At 42.1% G+C, this 23572-nt stretch overlaps 1 protein-coding gene across 1 annotated transcript; it reads left to right on the plus strand.

Moving 5' to 3' along the window:
• The first annotated feature begins 864 nt into the window (after nucleotides 1-864).
• LOC106579919 (aromatic-L-amino-acid decarboxylase) lies at nucleotides 865-22930 on the plus strand. The gene is made up of 13 exons (XM_014160315.2): nucleotides 865-1109; nucleotides 2651-2764; nucleotides 3302-3421; nucleotides 6017-6151; nucleotides 12615-12764; nucleotides 13130-13196; nucleotides 13359-13453; nucleotides 14282-14349; nucleotides 15513-15589; nucleotides 16613-16632; nucleotides 16805-16903; nucleotides 19776-19877; nucleotides 20247-22930. Exons 1-13 carry the CDS (start codon nucleotides 909-911, stop codon nucleotides 20445-20447), a joined length of 1449 nt encoding a protein of 482 aa, XP_014015790.1. The 5' UTR covers nucleotides 865-908; the 3' UTR covers nucleotides 20448-22930.
• Nucleotides 22931-23572: the final 642 nt, after the last annotated feature.

A 23572-nucleotide genomic window follows, 5' to 3' on the forward strand; every position in this document is an offset into this window, starting at 1 on the left:
ATGTCTATACACCGCTCGCGTATAAATCTGTTATTCAATTATTGCGCCCACACTGCTCGCGCGCGCCAACGAGCGTCTGCGTTGCCAAGGGCTAAAATAGAACAGATTCATTTCTGACGCAGATCACGCAGCACGTCCTGCCTCTCCCATCTCCTCATTGGTTTTTTATAGAAGCAGGTACCCACGTGTCATCTCCTCATTGGTTATACCCACGTGGGTGACGGAAAGACAAACGAGGTCAGTGGCGGTAATGCACCTAATTTATGAAAGTTGCCAAACACAATATAAAGTCAAGAGAAGAAAAAGCCTGGAAGGATGTGTGGATTAATTGGCGGAGCAGAGGACCTTGTGCATTTCAGGTAACATAACAACTCAATGTTTATATCCCAGGACAAATTAGCTAGCAACAGCAAGCTAGCTAAATAGGACAAATTAGCTAGCAAGTGCAAGCTAACTAGCTAAATCGCCATCAATGTTTCATGCTTTTCTACCTGTCCCCAAATTAATATAATTGGTTCAGAGTTTGTTTTGATATTTTAACCTGCGTGTCGTGATCGCGTTTGGTGTGGGGGGACAAAACACATTTATGCAAGATGGCGCACGTGCGGAGATCGGGAGCACACGGAGATCGGGAGCACACAGTCCTCGTGAGTGGCAGGGACCCACGTCCGCAGCGCAGTGTTGACTTCCTCAAAGTAGGGCGAAGAAAGTGTTTAGTTTGTCTGGAAGCGAGGTGTCTTTGTCACAATGTGGCTAGCTTTCCCTTTATAATCCGTTATGCTAAATCGTGTGTGCGGGAGCACAATCAGGTTCTTACCAGTGATTTGAGTTGGTGGGGATTAAGTGTGTAGGACTGTTAGTGAAGGTTGGGACAATGAAGTGGGATATTTGTCTGTTCCAGTTGTACAATGGACACTACAGAGTTCCGGAGGAGAGGGAAGGAGATGGTAGACTTGATAGCAGGTTACCTGGAGAACATCGAGCAGAGGACGGTGTACCCCAACGTGGAGCCTGGGTACCTGCGGTCCCTCATCCCTGAGGAGGCCCCTGAGGAGCCTGACACCTACGAGGACGTGGTCAAAGACATTGAGAGGGTCATCATGCCTGGGGTAGGCGGCCAAGATTATTATAGATGAGGTGACTATTGATTGAAGGCTGATTACAGCTGTAACATGATGGTAACAATTTACTTGAAGGTGGCATACATAAGGTATTCATAACTTGCTATAGGTCAGGTACTCTGTTATTGGAGATCTGCTTTCTCCCAAATTTCGTCAGTGAAAAGTTCAGAATTAAATATGATAATATTGATGATACCAATGCGCTGTTTACCCAGTGGCATCCGGCTGCATTGAACATGAGATCATGAGAACATACACAACACTCAATGCACACAGTCACTAACCGCTAAGTTATGGGGAGGCATTATCACAATATCTGTATAAACTTCTGGTCTGTTGACTGTTGTTTAGTGATCATTCAGAAGATGTACAGTAAGGAGCTTCAGTGTTGAAAGTTCTGTTAATGAGACAGTGTTCCTTTGTTGGTTGTACTGAGAAATCAGTTAATGAAAGCTCATTAACTGTATATATATTTTTTATTATTATTTATTTCACCTTTATTTAACCAGGTAGGCAAGTTGAGAACACGTTCTCATTTACAATTGCAACCTGGCCAAGATAAAGCAAAGCAGTGTGACACAGACAACAACGCAGAGTTACACATGGAGTAAACAATAAACAAGCCTATAACACAATAAACAAGTCAATGACACAGTAGAAAAATAGAAAGTATATATACAGTGTGTGCAAAAGGCATGAGGAGGTAGGCCATAGGAGCGAATAATTACAATTTAGCAGATTAACACTGGAGTGATAAATGAGCATATGATGATGTGCAAATAGAAATACTGGTGTGCAAAAGAGCAGAAAAAGAAATAAACAGTATGGGGATGAGGTAGGTAGATTGGGTGGGCAATTTACAGATGGACTATGTACAGCTGCAGCGATCGGTTAGCATATGACACGTATCAGCCATGTAGTTGTTTTTGCAAATGGTTGTAAAATTCCCTGCATTCTGTGGCCTTTCACATAGCAAAGTTCAAAGACTTTAAATGAATGCCTAACCTCACATCAATAATCTCACCACCAGAGAAATAAACCAGTTTCAATCTATCTGCCCCCTACTCCCAACCCAAACCCTTTCCTTAGCTGTAACACTAAAGCTGTTATTCCATTATCAATCTGACCCTCTAAAACATTTTTTTTCCCTTTACCACCTCTGCATTCAACAGTGTGGAATAAGCCCAGTTAGTCTAGTGAATGACTCACCATGGGAAACGCATGTAAGGGAGACAGACGGGAGCACTGGCAGCCTCTAGCGTGGTGCCCCAAACGCGCACAAGACTGGAATTCAGCCTGGAACAGTTTAACTGCCATGCTCAAGGGCTAGAGCAGTTTAGGGGTTAAGTGCCTTGCTCAAGGGCTCAGTGGCACCATGGCAAGGCATGGTATTTAGCAGGATTTTGATACCAGCAAACCTCTGATTGCCAGCACATATCCTGTCAGATTTACTCTGTCAGGTTACACCTGGGATTCGAACCAGACTCTAACCTCTAGGCTACCTGACACGACTCTTCCTCTGTGTTTAGGTGACCCACTGGCACAGCCCGTACTTCTATGCCTACTTCCCCACGGCTAACTCCTTCCCGGCCATGCTGGCAGACATGCTGTCTGGAGCTATTGGTTGCATCGGATTCTCCTGGGTATGTATGACCTTGTCATCTGTTTCTGTCATCCTCTCTCTTTCTTTTGAATGTGATTTGAACAGTATCAACATTTTAAGACATTAAAGGGATAGTTCACCCACATCACAAAATTATATGTTGGCTTCCTTACCCTGTAAGCAGTTTATGGACAAGGTATTACAGCAATCCATGCTTTGGTTAAGATTCCATATCACTTTTTCCAAATATTTACGTTTTAGCATTTGTGGCACAAATTCAATTCCTTGACGTGAAAAATGCTAATATCGGTCCATGTCCAAATGGTGTGATAACTCCACAGTACTCTAGGCTGCCAGCCCGGCATGTACAGAGCTGTGTGTTGACCCTGTCTCTAACCCAGCATGAACAGAGCTGTGTGTTGACCCTGTCTCTAACCCCATGTTACTGTAGGCTGCCAGCCCAGCGTGTACAGAGCTGTGTGTTGACCCTGTTTCTAACCCCATGTTACTGTAGGCTGCCAGCCCAGCGTGTACAGAGCTGTGTGTTGACCCTGTTTCTAGCCCCATGTTACTGTAGGCTGCCAGCCCAGCGTGTACAGAGCTGGAGACAGTCATGATGGACTGGCTGGGGAAGATGCTCAAGCTGCCAGAAGACTTCATCGCCGGGACACACGGACAAGGAGGAGGCGTCATCCAGGTATGGTAAAACTACCCACCATTTCTTTTGGGTAAGACAATGCATTGCTTTTATTTCCACAGTTGTATTGCTACATTGCCACAACATACATTTAATTGCTCAATTAATTAATTTAAATGAAAAATGTCGTCGGATATTTGTCATATTTCAAGTAAGGATATCCAAGTCACTATAAATCAAATATTTGTACAGAACACATGGCATTCACAGTAGGGTCAACCATATTTACAGCCCGTGCCACTTTGCTTTTTAAAACAATGCAGATGTTAGAATAATAGGAAAAGCAATTGACTGCCCACGATTCTGTCACTGCCAGCAACTTGTCTGCCATATATGTTTTGGTTATTTTTCGCCTCACAACACCAGATAAACAGCAGGAAATTGCCTTTTAATATGTCAGTCAAAGTTTGGCGTGTGTGTTTTGGGGTTGTGGGTACTTATTTCGTGTGGTAAAGCATTCAGCGTTCATTTATTGTTGTGGATTCAGCAGAGCAGCTGAGGTGACTGTCTCAGCCATGGATGAGCTAGGAGAGGTGGCTGAGGCATGAGAGAGAGATGGTTTGCATTTACATTTTTTTTTACATTTTAGTCATTTAGCAGACGCTCTTATCCAGAGCGACTTACAGTAGTGAATACATACATTTCATGCATTTAAAAAAATAATAATAATTTTGTACTGGCCCCCCGTGGGAATCGAACCCACAACCCTGGCGTTGCACACACCATGCTCGACCAACTGAGCCACAGTTGGTTGACAGAATTTAATGGCCCACTATTGAATCCATCGAGGAGCATGGCTCATCCTAGGGGTGTTTTGTTTGTGGCTGGGGTTTTAAGTGCACTTCACTATGGCAACAAGTACGTGTTGCCAGCCCAGCGTGTACAGAGCTGGGCTCTGTACTTATTTCCCTCATTAAAATGCAAATAATTTTATAACATTTTTGACATGCGTTTTTCTGGATTCTTTTGTTGTTATTCTGTCTCTCACTGTTCAAATAAACCTACCATTACAATTATAGACTGATCATTTCTTTGTCAGTGGGCAAACGTACAAAATCAGCAGGGGATCAAATACTTTTTTCCCTCACTGTAGGCCTCCTCTCACTTGTTGCCAGCCTAATGAGAGCCGTGACAAGTTGCCATCTCACATGATGCACCATGTTCAGATGAGCATTTGGAAGAGTATGAGATGCATTTAGGAGCAGTTTTATCAAACAGAAGCTAATGAGTGAGATTTGCATATATGATTGTGAGTGAAATTATTATACTGTAAAATCAAATAGTATTCGTCACATGCATCCTAAACAACAGGTGTGGACTACTGAAATGCTTACTTACGGGCCCTTCCCAACAAAGCAGAGAGAAAGAACATAGAGAAATAATAGAAAGTTAAACATGTCATCATAGATACATAATGAGTAATGATAACTTGTCTATATACAAGGACTACCAGTACCTAGTGGATGTGCAGGGGTACGAGGTAATTAAAGTACAGTGCATTCGAAAAGTATTCAGACCCCTTCACTATTTCCACATTTTATTACGTTACAGCCTTATTCTAAAATGCATTAAATATAATTTGTTTCTCATCAATCTACACACAATACCCCATCATGACAAAGTGAAAACAAGTTTTAGAAGGAAGAAGGGGAAAAAAACACAGTTGACAGTGCATATCCAAGCCATGAGGTCGAAAGAATTGTCTGTAGAGCTCCGAGGCACAGATCTGGGGAAGGGTACAAAAATGTCTGCAGCATTGAAGGTCCGCAAGAACACAGTGGCCTCCATCATTCTTAAATGGAAGAATGATGGATGCCACCTCCCCCTTTGGCATGGGTCCTCAGATCCTCAAAAGGTTTTACAGCTGCACCATTGAGAGCATCCTGACGGGTTGCATCACTGCCTGGTATGGCAACCTCTCGGCCTCCGACCGCAAGGCACTATAGAGGGTAGTGCGTACGGCCCAGTACATCACCGGGGCCAAGCTTCCTGCCATCCAGGACCTCTATACCAGGCGGTGTCAGAGGAAGGCCTTAAAAATTGTTAAAGACTCCAGCCACCCTAGTCATAGACTGTTCTCTCTGCTACCGCACGGCAAGCGGTACCAGAGCACCAAGTCTAGGTCCAAGAGGCTTCTAAACAGCTTCTACCCCCAAGCCATAAGACTCCTGAACATCTAATCAAATGACTACCCAGACTATTTGCAGTACTCTCTGTTATCATCTATGCATAGTCACTTTAATAACTCTACCTACATGTACATATTGTCTCAATTACCTTGACACCAGTGCCCCCGCACAATTGTTATTTTACTGCTGCTCTTTAATTATTTGCTACTTTTATCTCTTTTTTTTAGTTATTTTCTTAACTGCTTTGTTGGTTAAGTGGCTGTGCATATGAATAGCCTTAGCAAAGAACAAGAGCTATTTGAAAACCATCAGGTTTGTGTGGCGCAGATTTTACATGTTAAGTCTGTTTTTTTTTATAGAACGTGGGACCTCCCTATGACCGTAGAGGATGTACATGTTGCAAGGCCTACTGATTTGACTGAAGTCATCGAAACCACCCCACTTACATTCGTCTGTTTTTCTGTAGGGTACGGCCAGTGAGGCAACTCTTGTGGCTCTCCTAGCTGCCCGCTGCAGGGCGGTCAGAATGATCCTGGCCAGTGACCCACAACGTCCAGAGACTGGCATTACCTCCAAACTGGTGGCCTACTCCTCTGACCAGGTCAGGTTTCTACTCTTGCTCTTATTAATCCTACTCCTACCCTGAACAGGTCAGGTCACAAAACCAGATGAGCACTATAGAGCACTTTGACCCAATCAGTCCCGCCGTAATGCAGGTGCGTTTTGGACTTCTAATTTATCTATTGGTTAACAATATTTACCAATAAATAAAGAGGGAATAATTTCCAAAATAATTAAGAAAAAATTAACAAATGTTTGTTTTTTCCTCTTTATAATTTGGGGTATTAGTCCCTCTTTATCTATTGTTTAATATAATATATAGTGCATTTGGAAAGTATTCAGACCCCTTCACTTTTTCCACATTTTGTTACGTTACAGCCTTAATCTAAAATTGATTAGATTTGAGGGAACATATTTATTTAAACATCTACACCCCATAATGACAAGGCGAAAACAGGTTTTAAATGTTTGCAAGTGTGTATATATGTGTGTATGTATGTATGTATGTATGTGTGTGTATATATATATATTTATTTATTTATTTATTTATTTATTTATTTACAGAAATACGTTACTTACATAAGTATTCAAACCCTTTGCTATGTGACTTTAAATTGAGCTAAGGTGCATCCTGTTTCCATTGATCATCCTTGAGAGGTTTCTACAACTTGATTGGAGTCCACCTATGATTGGACATGATTTGGAAAAGCACACACCTGTCCATATAAGGTCCCACAGTTGACAGTGCATGTCAGGGCAAAAACTAAGCCATGAGCTCTGAGCCAGGATTGTGTCGAAGCACAGGGAAGGGTACCAAAACATTTCTGCAGCATTGAAGGTCCCCAAGAAGACAGTGGCCTCGATCATTCTTAAATGGAAGAAGTTTGGAACCACCAAGACTCTTCCTAGAGCTGGCCGCCCGGCCAAACTGAGCAATCGGGGGAGTAGGACCTTGATCAGGGAGGAGACCAAGAACCCTATGGTCACTCTGACAGAGATCCAGAGTTCCTCTGTGGAGTTGGGAGAACCTTCCAGAAGTACAAAAATCTCTGCAGCACGACACCAATCAGGCCTTTATGGTAGAGTGGCCAGATGGAAGCCCCTCCTCAGTAAAAGGCACATGACAGCCCACTTGGAGTTTGCCAAAAGGCACCCAAAGGACTCTGACCATGAGAAACCAAATGGTCTGGTCTGATTAAAAACAGATTGAACACTTTGGCCTGAATGCTAAGTGTCACGTCTGGAGGAAACCAGGCACCGCTCATCACCTGGTCAATACCATCCCTATGGTGGTGGCAGCATCATGCTGTGGGGATGTTTTTCAGTGGCAGGGATTGGGAGAACAGTCCGGATCGAGTGAAAGATTAACGGAGCAAAGTACAGAGAGATCCTTGATGAAAACCTGCTCCAGAGCGAGGCAAAGGACTGGGGTGAAGGTTCACCTTCCAACAGGACAACAACCCTAAGCACACAGCCAAGACAACGTAGGAGTGGCTTCGGGACAAGTTTCTGAATGTCCTTGAGTGGCCCAGCCAGAGCCCGATCAACATCTCTGGAGAGACCTGAAAATAGCCGTGCAGCAACGCTCCCCATCCAACCTGACAGCGCTTGAGAGGATCTGAAGATAAGAATGGGAGAATCTCCCCAAATACAGGTGTGCCAAGCTTGTAGCGTCATACCCAAGAAGATTTGAGGCTGTAGTCGCTGCCAAAGGTGCTTCAACAAAGTACTGAGTAAAGGGTCTGAATACTTATGTAAATGTGATATTTCAGTTTTTATTTTTTAATACATTTGCAAACATTTCTAAAAACCTGTTTTTGATTTGTCATTATGGGGTATCGTGTGTAGATTGAATAAGAAACGATTTAATCAATTTTAGAATAAGGCTGTAATGTAACAAAATGTGGAAAAAGTGAAGGGGTCTCAATACTTTATGAATGCACTCCCCTTAAATTTCTGGTCATTAATTTCACCTGTCACTGCTGTGCACCTTGAAGAAGGCCTGTGAGCCGCAACGCATTGGTGCGTTGGTGCTTCAGCAAAAGGAGAGGTGCTCAACAAAGTAGACAAATCATTAGCAAGAAACTTACAAAAGGACTAATTCAAGGCAGAAAGGAGTTGGAGCACGCAAGATTGATTTATTTTAGCTCACTTTAATCCTTTGTATAGGATGCGAACAGGTGACTGACGTTTCAACGTCAAGCTGACGTCTTCCTCAGAGTGAACTGACCATTGCACTTACCTCCTATTTATAGCCTAGTGGCCCATTGAGACACAACAATGTAAAATAATGATAATGTGTTTCAAGGTAAATGGCAAATTATAGCACAAAATAATACTAATGATAAAATAAATGTCGTTAATCAAAGCTTCATTAATTGTGGCGTTACAAATATCATGTACTGTACATGCTCAAATGCACATTATTATTTCTATTACTTTGCGCTATAATTTGCCATTTACCTTGAAATATATTATCATTATAATTGTTTTTATATTGTTTATTTTAATTTTATTTACACTACCAGTCAAAAGTTTGGACACCTACTCATTCAAGGGTTTTTCTTTATTTTTACTATTTTCTACATTATAGAATAATAGTGAAGACATCAAAACTATGAAATAACACATATGGAATCATGTAGTAACCAAAAAAGTGTTAACCTCTCTAGGGCAGGCGGGACGAATTCGTCCCACCTACGCAACAGCCAGTCTAATCCAGTGGCGCGATTTTCAAATACCTTAAAAATCCTATTACTTCAATTTCTCAAACATATGACTATTTTACAGCTATTTAAAGACAAGACTCACGTTAATCTAACCACACTGTCCGATTTCAAAAAGGCTTTACAACGAAAGCAAAACATTAGATTATGTCAGCAGAGTACCAAGCCAGAAATAATCAGACACCCATTTTTCAAGCTAGCATATAATGTCACAAAAACCCAGAAGACAGCTAAATGCAGCACTAACCTTTGATGATCTTCATCAGATGACAACCCTAGGACATTATGTTATACAATACATGCATGTTTTGTTCAATCAAGTTCATATTTATATCAAAAAACAGCTTTTTACATTAGCATGTGACGTTCAGAACTAGCATACCCCCCGCAAACTTCCGGCGAATTCACTAACAATTTACTAAATTACTCACGATAAACGTTCACAAAAAGCATAACAATTATTTTAAGAATTATAGATACAGAACTCCTCTATGCACTCGATATGTCCGATTTTAAAATAGCTTTTTGGTGAAAGCACATTTTGCAATATTCTAAGTACATAGCCCAGCCATCACGGGCTAGCTATTTAGACACCCGGCAAGTTTAGCACTCACCAATATCAGATTTACTATTACAAAAGTTTGATTACCTTTTGTTGTCTTCGTCAGAATGCACTCCCAGGACTGCTACTTCAATAACAAATGTTGGTTTGGTCCAAAATAATCCATCGTTATATCCGAATAGCGGTGTTTTGTTCGTGCGTTCCAGAAACTATCCGAAATGGTAAATCAGGGTCGTGCGCAATTCGTGACAAAAAAAAATCTAAATATTCCATTACCGTACTTCGAAGCATGTCAACCGCTGTTTAAAATCCATTTTTATGCCATTTTTCTCGTAAAAAAAGCGATAATATTCCGACCGGGAATGTCCATTTAGCTAAACAGAGGAAAGAAAACAAAGCTTTCGGTCGACGCGGGCACGAGCCTGAGTCTCACAGTACTGTAACCAGCCACTACCCAAACGCGCTACTTTGTTTCAGCCAGAGCCTGCAAAGCCACGATTCAGCATTTTGCCGCCTTCTGAGAGCCTATGGCAGCCGTAGGAAGTGTCACGGGACAGCTAAGATCCTCACTCTTCAATAAACAGAGACAAGAAGAACGACACCTTGTCAGACAGGCCACTTCCTGCATGAAATCTTCTCAGGTTTTTGCCTGCCATATGAGTTCTGTTATACTCACAGACACCATTCAAACAGTTTTAGAAACTTTAGGGTGTTTTCTATCCAAAGCCAATAATTATATGCATATTCTAGTTACTGGGCAGGAGTAGTAACCAGATTGGTCAGGACAGACAAGGGTCAAAAACCAGGAGGACGAGAAAAGAGACTGGGGAAAAGCAGGAGCTGACACACAAATTATGGTTGGCCTGACGAACTGGCAACAGACAAACCGAGAACACAGGTATAAATACACAGGGGAAGATGGGCGACACCTGGAGGGGGGTGGAGACAATCACAAAGACGAGTGAAACAGATCAGGGTGTGACAGCCTCGGTGTGTTGGGTCATTGTCCTGTTGAAAAACAAATGATCAGACTAGGCGCAAACCAGATGGGATGGCGTATCGCTCAGAATGCTGTGGTAGCCATGCTTGTTAAGTGTGCCTTGAATTGTAAATAAATCACTGACAGTGTCACCAGCAAAGCACCATCACACCTCCTCCTCCATGCTTCACGGTGGGAACCACACATGCAGAGATCATCCGTTTACCTACTCTGTCACAGACACAATGGTTGGAGCCAAAAATCTCAAATTCAGACCAAAGTACAGATTTCCACCGGTCTAATTTCTATTGCGTGTTTCTTAGCCCAAGCAAGTCTATTCTTATTATTGGTGTCCTTTAGTAGTGGTTTCTATGCAGCAATTTGACCATGAAGGCCTGATTCACACAGTCTCCTCTGAACAGTTGATGTTGAGATCTGTCTGTTACTTGTGTGAAGCAACTCTGTGAAGCATTTACTTGGACTGCAATTTCTGAGGCTGGTAACTCTAATGAACTTATCCTTTGCAGCAGAGTTAACTCTGGGTCTTCCTTTCCTGTGGTGGTCCTCGTCAGAGCCAGTTTCATCATAGCCCTTGATGGTTTTTGCGACTGCACTTGAGGAAACTTTCAAAGTTCTTGAAATGTTCCTCATTGACTGACCTTCATGTCTTAAAGTAATGATGGACTGTCGTTTCTCTTTGCTTATTTGAGCTGTTCTTGACATAATATGGACTTGGTCTTTTACCAAATAGGGCTTTCTTCTGTATACCACCCCTACCTTGTCACAACACAACTGATTGGCTCAAACGCATTAATAAGGAAAGAAATTCCACAAATTAACGTTTAACAAGGCACACCTGTTAATTGAAATGCATTCCAGGTGACTACCTCATAAAGCTGGTTGAGAGAATGCCAAGTGTGTGCAAAGCTGTCAAGGCAAAAAGTGGCTACTTTGGAAAATTTCAAGTATAAAATATGTTTTGATTTAGCACTTTTTGGTTACGTGATTGCATATGTGTTCTTTCATAGTTTTGATGTCTTCACTATTATTCTACAACGTAGAAAATAGTAAAAATAAAGAAAAACCCTTGAATGAGTAGGTGTGCCCAAACTCTTGACTGGTACTGTATCTTTTTTTTACCCCCTTTTTCTCCCCAATTTTCGATCTTGTCTCATCACTGCAACTCCCCAATCGGCTCGGGAGAGGTGAAAGTGGGGTAATGCGCCCTTCGAAACATGACCCGTCTAACCGCTCTACTTAACACCCACCAGTTTAACCCGGAAGCCAGCCGCAACAATGTGTCGGCTGAAACACCGTTCAGCTGGCTACGGGATCAGCCCGCAGGCACCCGGCCCACCACAAGGAGTCACTAGAATGCGATGAGCCAATTAAATCCCCACCAGCCAAAACCTCCCCTAACCCAGACGATGCTGGGCCAATTGTGTGCCGTCCTATGGGACTCCCGGCCTCGGCTGGTTGTGGCACAGCCCGGGAATGAACCCGGATCTGTAGTAATGCCTCTAGCACTGTGTTTCAATGGGCCACTAGGCTATAAATAGGAGGTAAGTGCAATGGTCAGTTCACTCTGAGGAAGACGTCAGTTTGACGTTAAAACGTCAGTCACCTGTTCGCATCCTCTACAAAGGATTAAAGTGAGCTAAAATAAATCAATCTTGCGTGCTCCAACTCCTTTCTGCCTTGAATTAGTCCTTTTGTAAGTTTTTCTTGGTAAACCTTTCTCGTGATATGGGTCTGTTTGTCAGTCATGCTAGCTCTGCTCTGTTGACCTGAGCAGGATGGGATTAGGTTATGGCTCTGCCCCGAGGACAACACTGGCCTTTATGGGGAAGAGGATAACAGCCCTTTTCTCCAGGAGTGACGTTGCACAGTACAACTGGTCCTTTAACGTCTTACTTGGACGGACTACAAACATTATTTCATCTTTGGGAGAATGTACAGTACTATATGCCGAGATAGAATGATCATTTAGACTGGTGTAAAATAACCTATTAGCATGATCTGGCTTAAGTCTGGTGGCCGTGACGATGTTGGCTGTCTTTTAAGTCACACAAATCATTCTCTCTATGGCTATCTTGGGAGCTCTACTCCCTTTGGTCGGACGTTGTTCACTATCTTGAAGTGACCTACATGTATATCATCTGGTCTGTTTGGGTTGTGACATAGTTGGCTATCTTGAAGTCACCTGTGTTAACTCTGCTCTACTCTCTTTGAGCAGGCTCATTGCTCGGTGGAACGAGCAGGTATGATTGCCGAAGTGAGGATGAAGAAGATTCCAACGGATCAGTCAGACAAGTATGCTGTCCAGGGAGAGACCCTCCGGAGAATGATACATGAAGACAAGGCTGCAGGACTCATCCCCTTTTACGTAAAGAACAGAACACACTCATCCCCTTTTACGTAAAGAACAGAACACACTCATCCCCTTTTACGTAAAGAACAGAACACACTCATCCCCTTTTACGTAAAGAACAGAACACACTCATCCCCTTTTACGTAAAGAACAGAACACACGTCCATTTACATGGACAAGCTTTGAGGCGGCAGATTGGCACTTAGACTAGACACATTCATTTTCCCCTTATTATAAAGAATATGCCACAATCAATTGTCCAGACAATAGTCAAACAGAAATAACCAATAGTCCAATACAGTCCACAAACACATTCTTATGAATATAATGTAAAGGACTGTGTTTTTCCAATTTTGGGGGATTTTTGTTCTTTCATTTAGTTCTGTGCTACTCTTGGGACCACTCCCTCATGTGCATTTGATCACATTACTGAACTTGGGCCCATATGTAAGTATGATTCTTAAAGCATTATTAACATACTCCTAAAGGCTGTCTATTAGCACCGACACATGGTTGTAGACTGATAAAGACATAGGAATCTACTGTACAGCCATGTTTCAGGACCAGCTCTGTATGTTTCTGTTCTACGCATTTGTATTTTTGTCTCAGGTAACGCAGAGAAAATCTGGATGCACATTGATGCTGCATATGCTGGGAGTTCCTTTATCTGTCCTGAATTCAGACCTCTGTTGAACGGCATTGAGGTTAGAAACCAGCCACACACACACACACACACACACACACACACACACACACACACACACACACACACACACACTTCCAGTTAAATTGCCAGTGAACATACTTGTATTTACACCCATTATAATTTGTGTTTGATAATAACGTAACTGTCAAGAGGGAAGCGTGCTAGAATAAGTAATATGCCCAATAATCCATTGGAAATTAGAAAATCATCTGTTGGCCTTTTGGATAGCATGCGTCTCCAACCGAGCCGAGTGGAGTGACACACTGAGAGAACAGATAAGGCTAAAGTCATTTCCTCAGGCATCATCAGACCTTTAGATAAAATCCTGCTGCTCTCCTCGTCAAAGAAATATCACTGTTTATTAGCGACACAAGTTCAAACAATGTTGGAGAGTGGGGTTGGGGGGCAGGGATGTAGTAGAGGAGGCGGGAACACACACGCCCGCGCACACACACCTGAATGACAGGCAGGCACACCGGCTCCCTCTGCAGCTGAGGCTGGTTGCTAGGATATGAGTGATAGGCAGGCTCCTGCGTCTGTCAGCATGGTAACAACTGGGCACGAGCCTCTCTGATTGATATTGTCTCTTATTGCTGCCTGCTTTTATTGTGTCTGTGAAGGCAGGTGGGAAGGATATGGTGGTAGGCCAGCTGCAGTCAGTGCAAACCTAGTGATGGCAGCAAGGGTCTTTGACAAATCAAATATATTCTAAGACCATGATTTTCCTACATTTAAATGGAAAAAAATGGCTTGTGTATTAAGAGGGTGACCTGTACACTTACGTCAAAATCAGCTGATTTGAATGGCTGACTCTTATCTCTTTCAGTTTGCAGACTCTTTCAATTTCAACCCACACAAATGGCTGTTGGTCAACTTTGACTGCTCTACAATGTGGTAAGTTATCAAGTGATTGACAGTCAGCCTTTGTAGAAACATCCTTTTATTATTGAACAGGTTGTTTTATCTGACCAGGTGGACAGTCTGTAAGATTCCCTGCTGGTCATTTAAATAAAATCATACAACTTCCTTAAGTAAAATCTTTACTTGTATAATATATATTTTTCACGTTGATTTTGTATGACCCCTTAGTTTCTTTTCTGTTCTATGGGGAGAGGGGAGCGGCTTCAACATGGTTTTTAATATTGATTCAAATCTAAACTGCCTTGTGAGCTCAGCACGACACTGTGCAACTGTATACGTGTCTATAACCTAAATTCTAAGGCTGTTCTATTCTCCCCATCCTTAGTTACACTGTTGCTTAATGTGGCTATTGACTACACTACTCTACACTACTCTCTGTTTAAAGCATTCTTTAAACAGAGTGGGTGGGAATAGGCATCCCATCTGCCCTCTCTCATCACCCCACAAACAACCCCAACATTTCTTGTTGATAGAACGCTCAATGCCCTCTTCCATCCCCGGTGAGTTGCCATGACAAAGTCCGTTAACAAAGCAAATGACTTATGTAAGGAGAGACTTATGTAGTCTGCTCACAAATAGCTGTCTGCTTTTTTTTTATGACGCTGTAGTGTATTCTAATAACTGGAATAAAGTTAAGATGACTTGTAGCATCTCAGTTTATGAATGGTAGTATGGTATTATGGGTTTATAACAGTTTGTAACAATACGTCAGGTGAATGTGTAACTGAGAGACCCTGGTCTCACTTATGATCTTACGTTCTTATTTCATGCTCAACTGATTGTGAAACCAGAATTCTTTCAACTTATTCTGAGACAAAATCTAGAGCGCACGTTGTGCCAAGTCATTGTTTACAAAAATATTATTTCTGCTGCTGTGTCATCCCCTGTCGGGTGTCCCCTTAGATTATTGTTCAATATAAGTTAACAAAAAGAGAATATACTTCAATAAAATAGAGAGAAATTACTTCAATAATGTGCGTCTTTTGTAAGACTTAATGTAGCACTGAACACCTGTATGTGGGGGAGCCGTTTTCTGTGCTTTTCTTAAAAAGCCTCGCCCTTTAGCCTACCCTTCTGTTTTCTGTGGGAGCTCTCATAGGGTAAGGGTGTTTAAGTGTTTCAGTGTCTGTCCATAGGGTGAAGAAAAGATCTGATCTCATTGGGGCCTTCAAGATGGATCCTCTATACCTGAAACATGATCATCAAGAGTCAGGTAGATATTTTTGCACTGACAATAGTCTGTATTGACATCACTTTTTTGTGTTATTTCCAATCTATTAGGTTTAGATGTGGTAAATCTAGCAATAGTCTCATCAGCCTATTTACAGTATAGTGGTTTAATTTGATCAAGTGCAGATGATGCCTGGAGTCCCTGTAATGTAATGGGATGTGAATGGTGTTAGTGTGAGAGCCCAGTACATCACATCAAGGATCTGAGAGTCTGTCGGCTTGCTCACCTCACAATCCTGCTGGCTTTAGGCTTGCTGATAAACTAATACTCACCACCATAGCCCCATGTTTTATATGGCTAGGAAGTGTGTGTGTGCGCAAATGGGTGTGTTCATGTACTGTAGTTGTACCGTATGTTTGTGTGTTCTTGTGTTAGAGAGTTAATACAATAAGGCGTCCAAACGCTGACCTAATAACACACGTCACTCTAAAACAATCCAGTTCAATTACCGACGTCCCTCCCTTCCTCCCAACAAAACATTTGCACTGTAATAGTCCACTAATGGTCCTGTTGCATCGCTGCCTGCCAGTGTTAGCCAGTGACAGTCACCCATCTTAGATGCAGATGTATTCTCCCAATTGGAACCCTATTCCTTAGATAGTGCACCACTTTGACCAGGGCACCAAAGGACTGTACAGAGTGCACTATGTAGGGAATAGGATGCCATTTAGGACGCCGTTGTACACAACACTGAAGCCTCCTCCTCCTTAATTGGACTGACAAAGACAAAAGACTGGCCGACCTCTCCTCACAGAGAGAGGCTGCTCACAGTAAGGCCACTGCTCCCCCAGTTCCAGCTCAATGAAATGACAGGTTATTACCACTGCAACAGGGCTTTTCTACTGTATGTAGAGCGGGAGAGATCTGTTTATCTACTGCACTTGCTTTGGCAAGGGAGAGAGAGAATAAAGGTCAGCGACGGTAACAACATTCAATAATATGCTAATAATTAAAATGTTGGCTGTGAATTGCTAGTAGTATAATTACTCATCTGTTTATTTACAGGAATGATCACAGATTACAGGGTAAGCTGAATGGTTATCTATTATCATTATATTCTGTCTATGTGTAAGAGTGGCACTGGATGTCCTATCAGATGAGTTCACTCTGTTTGCTCCACTAACCCTAACCCACTTATCCCTCTCTGCCTCACCCTATCTCCCCCTACCGCACCCTGTCTCCCCCTCTACCTCACAGCACTGGCAGATTCCACTGGGCCGAAGGTTCCGCTCTCTCAAGATGTGGTTTGTGTTCCGGATGTATGGGCTCAAAGGCCTTCAGGACTATATCCGTAAGGTAACAGCAAAGCACAGAAACAGCTTCGGTTCCCTTCCTCTGTCTCTGTCTGTCAATCAAATCAGCCTGGTCTGTGTCTGTCTAGCTCTTATCAGTAAATGAAGCAACAACAGCAGCAGCAACACAAGGCCTCCAGCCATACACTGAGGCATACTGCATTCATCTACTGTCTTTATTAGATAGAAAAACTCCAGTAAAGCAGAGACTGCTCGGCATCTGACCGTAAGGCGCTACAGAGGGTAGTGCGTACGGCCCAGTACATCACTGGGGTCAAGCTTCCTGCCATCCAGGACCTATATAATAGGCGGTGTCAGAGGAAGGCCCAGAAAATTGTCAGAGACTCAAGCGGTACCGGAGCGCCAAGTCTAGGACCAAAAGGCTCCTCAACAGCTTCTACCCCTAAGCCATTAGACTGCTGAACAATTCATAAAAATTGCCACCTGACAATTTACGTTGACCCCCCCCTTGTACACTGCTGCTACTCGCTGTTTGTATGTTACCTATGCATAGTCACTTCGCCCCCACCTACATGTACAGATTACCTCAACTAGCCTGAACCCCTGCACACTGATTTGGTACCGGTGCCCCCTGTACATAGCCTTGTTATTCTTATTGTGTTACTTTTTATTATTACTTTTTATTTTATCCTGCTTGGTAAATATTTTTCTTCTTCATGAACTGCACTGTTGATTAAGGGCTTGTAAGTAAGCATTTCACAGTAAAGTCTACACTTGTTGTATACGGCGCATGTGGCAAATAAAGTTTGATTTGCCATGTTTGTGATCAATTATACATAGGCTACAGTTGTCTTTTTACAAAACAGTGCTATTCAACAAGTTGACCATTGCCCTACTGTAGGTCAGATGACAGATGTCTCTGTATGGGGCTTTTCTTATCATCTTGGTACAGCAGCATACAGTTTCTGAATAGACATACAAACAGTAAGTTAATTATAGTGGACACACACGGACCATTAAACCTCATAGCGGTGGTGACCTACTGGCTGGGAATGAGGAAGTGGAGTGGTCAGCTAATAATCACAGTTAGGACCAGAGTTTTGGCCTCATTAATGAGTGAGTTGGGAGTTATTACTAATAGTCCTGTCCTGGCTGTTTTCACTCAGCCTTTGGTTACAAATACTGTACATCATGATGTACTACTGTGTAATTGTGATTACATGCAATGATATACGTTTCAATTCTCATTAAGCATTCAATGCCACACACAGGGTACTTTGATGATTAGTGAATAGATGACATGTTTGATCCTGTGGTGAATAAGAGTTTGAACAGCGTGAGCTGGAATAGGAATAGGGCATTAGCTTTGAGCATTCCCTCCAAGGAAGGTTGGACAGTTTGATGACTATTTAATTGTTATTTTCTTCAGATTTCTGGATGTCTTTGTACAAACATAAAAGTACATACTGACCTAGACCAAAGGCCGGCAGGTGGCGATATTGAATTGTTTAATTTTATCATCCAAAGGGAATCTATGCAACCGGCTATACATTCGTATCCCCCGTGGACTGGTTCATACATAAAACATTCTCCATTCAGGCTGCAAAGGCATCAATTTGCTTCTTAACTTGATTTAATGGTGAGTAGGCATACAAAAACTGGGAAAATATGCATACTTACTTTATGAAACACCATTTTCCACCAGAATGCTAGAGTGGCTAATTGCAATTCCCGGATGTAGCGTATCGCGTTCAGCCAATCAGGTTGCAGCAGACTGTTTACCATTGGTCTGAACGCTGTCCGCAATGTCAGGAAGTAGCATTAGCCACCATTTTGTCGCCACTAAATCAAGTTAAGGAGGAAATCGATGCCTTTGTAGCCTGCATGGAGAATGCTTTATGTACGAACCGGTCCACGGGGGATACGAATGTATAGCCAGCTGCATACTGTAGATCTTTGGACAGTAAGCTGAAATGACTCAATATCGCCATCTGCCAGCCTTTGGGCTAATACTGACCTTTTATGAGAATGGAGCCCTTCTCAAGGGTGAATGAACATTAAAGACAATGTAGCTACTATTCATGGTTTCAGCATTTCGTGAAAAAAAAGGTGTATTACAACAGCCAGCTAGCTACCTGCTGTAAGGACACCACCCTCTAGGAAAAAAACAATTTATTAAAATTAAGTTACTAGGGTGCCACCTAGCGTCCATATCAAGAAGTTCACCTTAACCCATTTCCATCTGCAGCACCTCAGACTTGAGTGGAAAGCTGTCTGCAGTGGTGTAAGGTACTTAAGCAAAAATATTTTTAAAGTACTACTTAAGTAGTTTTTGGGGGTACCTATACTCTACTTTACTATTTATATTTTTGACAACTTTTTCTCTACATTCCTAAAGAAAATGTTTACTTATTACTCCATAAATTTTCCTTCACACCCAAAAGTACTCGTTACATTTTGAGTGCTTAGCAGGACAGAAAAATTGTCTAATTCATGCACTTAAAGAGAAAATCCCTGGTCATACCTACTGCATCTGATCTGGCTGAGTCACTAAACACAAATGCTTTGTTTGTAAATTATGTCTGAGTGTTGGAGTGTGCCCCTGGCTCTCCGTAAATTAAAAAAAAGAAAATAAATTCATGCCGTTTGGTTTGCTGAAAGGAATTTGAAATGATTTATACTTTTACTTTTAATACTTAAGTATATTTTAGCAATTACATTTACTTTTGATACTTAAGTATATTTAAAACCAAATACTTTTTCACTTTTACTCAAGTAGGATTTTACTGGGTGACTTTTACTTGAGTCGTTTTCTATTAAGGTATATTTACTTTTACTCAAGTATAACAATTGGGTACTTTTTCCACCACTGGCTGGCTGAGTATGAATGAATGGCTGTCTCTCTGCCTTCATAGCATGTGGAGTTGGCCAAAGAGTTTGAGAGCCTGGTTCGCGCTGACCAGCGCTTTGAGATCAGCGCAGACGTCGTCTTGGGGCTGGTCTGCTTTAGACTAAAGGTAAGACAATTCAGCCAACTGTGAATGTTAGTTCAGCACATGATCATCGAACGTTCAACAGACCGTTGTAAACGATCTTCGGACTGGAGTAGACTAAAACTATTTCTCGTTAGGTCTATGCTATATTGTTTTAGTTTACATTTTGGAACCTATGCTTCTTATGCATAGTTCACATTGCCGCCATCCATTTCTTTTCTTTTTTTTTTAAGTATTAAACTATTGTAACATCCCAAATGGCACACCATTACCTATATAGTGCCCTACTTTTGACCAGGGCCCTATGGCTATATAGGGAATAAGGTACACTACATAGGGTGCTATTTGGTATGCAATCTATCTATCTATCTATCTGACCTTTCCTCCTGAAAGGGTTCCAATGAGGTTAATGAGACCTTGCTGAAGAGGATCAACAACGGCAGGAAGATCCACCTGGTGCCGTGCCTGCTGTCTGGTCAGTTTGTGCTGCGCTTCGCCCTCTGCGCCCGCACCACCGAGTCACGTCACATCCGTGAGGCCTGGCGACTCATCACACAGCTGGCCGACGAGGTCATGCAGGAGCTGCCCCACTGACCATCCACATTGACTATACAGGCTGGGTTGGACCAGGAGCTGTATGTATCAAGCAGTATTTCAGAGTAAGAGTGCAGGTCTAGGATCAGGTCCCCCCCCTGTCTATTCATCATAATCTAAAAGGCTAAACTGATCTTAGATCAGCACTCCTACTCTGAGATGCTTGATGAATAAGGGCCCTAACCCCACCTGACCATGGCCGGTATTCAAAAAGCATCTCAGAGTAGGAGTGTCCATGTTATCTTATTCCTTATGAAGTAAAAGGCTGAACTGATCATAGTTCAGCACTCCTACTCTGAGATGCTGTATGAATACAGGCCTGGATCTCACTCAGTGGAGGCTGCTGAGGGGAGGACGGATCATAATAATGGCTGGAACGGAGGGACTGGAATGGCATCAAACCATGTGTTGATGTATTTGATACCATTCCACCGATTCTGGTAGCGGAATCGGAGTTCTACCGGAGTTCTACCAGAGTTATGCTCTGACCCCACACCAGTGTGCTAAATGAGAGAGGCCAGGCTAGAGACGGGCACCACCTCCCTCAGGGCTCTGTGTATGCCCCGCCTGCTCCTCCAACCCCTCTCCACCCTCACCCACCCTGCCCTGTCCCCTCTCAACCAACTGTTCATCCAAATCACTTTAGAGAAAGGTCAGCGTGCTAAAAATACAGGCAAGGACTTAGTATGAGTAGGGCTTTATCTTGTCTGGGGTTTATCTAGGCTCTGATCACTCAGCTGTGTTTACCTGCTCTAGTGGAGTGATTAGTAGAGGTATTCAATTCAGTACAACATTATTTATCCCCTTAGGGGCATATTGATTAAAACATTGGTGTAGTCTAGGTCCCTAAAACAAGATTTAAGAGTTGGAAAACATTGTATGGTTTAGCACCATTATACAGTAAATAGAGATATAAAAAGTTAGTGTCCCACTTGCTGTTTGTCTGAAGTATTGCCTTCCAAGGTTTGAGCTGTTCACTGTTTTCATGAAGACCAAAAAATAAGTACAACAATGAACAGCTTGTTGACATTATGCCGAAGAGAGAAACAGGTATTGTATACCAGAGAAACAGGTATTATACCAGAGAAATGGGTATCTTATACCAGAGTTGGGGCCATTCCCATTTCAATTCAGTCAATTTTGAAAGTAAACTAAAATTCCAATTCCAAAATGTTCTCATAAAGCATTGAGAAAAAAAACTTGTATTCCATAATGGACTGAATTAAAAAGGAATTGACCCCAACCCTGGTTCATAACCAGCATTGTCCTGAACATCATAGAGATAGAAAAAGTTATTGTCACACTTGCTGTTTGTCTGAAGTATTGCCTTCCAAGGTTTGAGCTGTTCACTGTTTTCATGAAGACCAAAAAATAAGTACAAAAATGAACAGCATGTTGAGATTATGCCAAATAGAGAAACAGTTATCGTATGCCAGAGACACAGGTATCTTTTATACCAGAGTTGGGGCCATTTCAATTCAGTCAATTCTGAAAATAAACAAAAATTCCAATTCCAAAATGTTCTCATAGAGAAGCATTGAGAAAAAAAAAAATCATAATCCACTGAATTAAAAAGGAATTGACCCCAACCCTGGTTCATAAGCAGCTTTGTCCTGAACATCATAATAACCCATGAGACACATGAGGAGACAAATAGGAGCTCTTATGGGAGCAACAGTTAAAACACTTACAGTAGGCCTTTGCCCTGAAGTGCATGAATAAAATATTCAGACAAAAGTTAATGTCTCAGTTGATTTGAAGAGACACAAAAACAATATGTACCTAGCTTCACTTAATGCCCTCTGCAGTAGCAGTGAGCCAAGGAGGAATTGACTTGAGAGGGTCTCTCCTTACGAAGGTAATATGAATGTGTTTCAAATGTGTGCTTTACTGTATGCACATCATGTGATGTTTCTGTTGGGCTGTTGGATAAACAAACCAGTTGAATTGGATTAGACCTTTAATCTGTGAATCCCAGCATGTCATAGAGTCACTCAAAATCAAATCAAATGTATTTATATAGCCCTTCTTACATCAGCTGATATCTCAAAGTGCTATACAGAAACCCAGCCTAAAACCCCCAAACAGCAAGCAATGCAGGTGTAGAAGCAAAATAAATAAACCAAGTCATTTTAAGAGACAAAATATCTCTGTCCCTGGTTTGATTCACAAGTCAAGTGTGCCTTTTGAATGAGGTGTGTGTGTGTGTGTGTGTGTAGAATATGTGTAGTGGTCTCTTTTTGTGTCTGGTTACTTGATATAACCAGCACTGGGCTGACTGCTTCAGTCAACATTAGGGGGAAATTGCATTGTAAACTTGATCAGCTTTTACCTGGCAATAAGGTGGTAGTGCATTCCTATGTTTTTTGAAGTGTAGCTGTATTCTTTTATAGGCATTGAGTGGCTTTGTGGCTTCCTGCTGCTTATCTGCCTTGTGGCATCGTTGTACGGTCCTCTTAACACAACAAAATAAATGTGTTTGCAATGTGTGTTTGAGTATGTCATACTTTCACATTGGATTGAAAGGTCCATTGGTACCCACAACTGATTATGTATGATTAGCTTATTTAAAACTCAATCAGCACTATCAGATCATACCATTTCAAATACATTTTCTTTAGGAGTTTTGGTGCGACGCCCTTGCAAACCACTAGATGGCAGCGTTGTCACAGTCCAGTGAGGGTTGGAGCAGTAAAACCACAGATAAAACAATGAGACAGATATTTCACTGGATGCATAAATGTGGGAGGAAGCCCACTGGCCAGCAGTGGGAGAAAAATGGAACGAGATGGATTTTGGGCGACATTCTGCACATTTTCTCATCGATTAGTCATTTGATCTCAATACGGTTTTCTGTTCCCAAAACTAGAATATGTTATCAACAGAGTGGACTAAGTTGTTTAGAAGGAATGCAAAGGTTGAATTGAGTTATTGCACACTTCACAGAGGAGGCGATCCCTAACGGAAATATGCAGATGCGTGCGAGAACGCGCCAATACTTATGGTAGTATACTAATTAGAACGTATACAGTGCCTTCGGATGGTATTCAGACCACTTGACTTTTTCCACATTTTGTTACGTTACAGCCTTATTCTAAAATTGATTAAATAAACAATTTTCCTCA

The sequence above is a fragment of the Salmo salar genome, chromosome ssa02, assembly GCF_905237065.1.
Source record: "Salmo salar chromosome ssa02, Ssal_v3.1, whole genome shotgun sequence".
NCBI lineage: Eukaryota > Metazoa > Chordata > Actinopteri > Salmoniformes > Salmonidae > Salmo > Salmo salar.

Bases quoted from the DNA above. Each gene is read 5' to 3' on its own strand.
- LOC106579919 (XM_014160315.2), top strand. From the start codon at position 909: ATGGACACTACAGAGTTCCGGAGGAGAGGGAAGGAGATGGTAGACTTG. The intron at 2,765-3,301 runs GTATGTATGACC...ATGTTACTGTAG, and splicing joins GTTGCATCGGATTCTCCTGG to GCTGCCAGCCCAGCGTGTAC. The intron at 13,197-13,358 runs GTAAGTATGATT...TTTTTGTCTCAG, and splicing joins TACTGAACTTGGGCCCATAT to GTAACGCAGAGAAAATCTGG.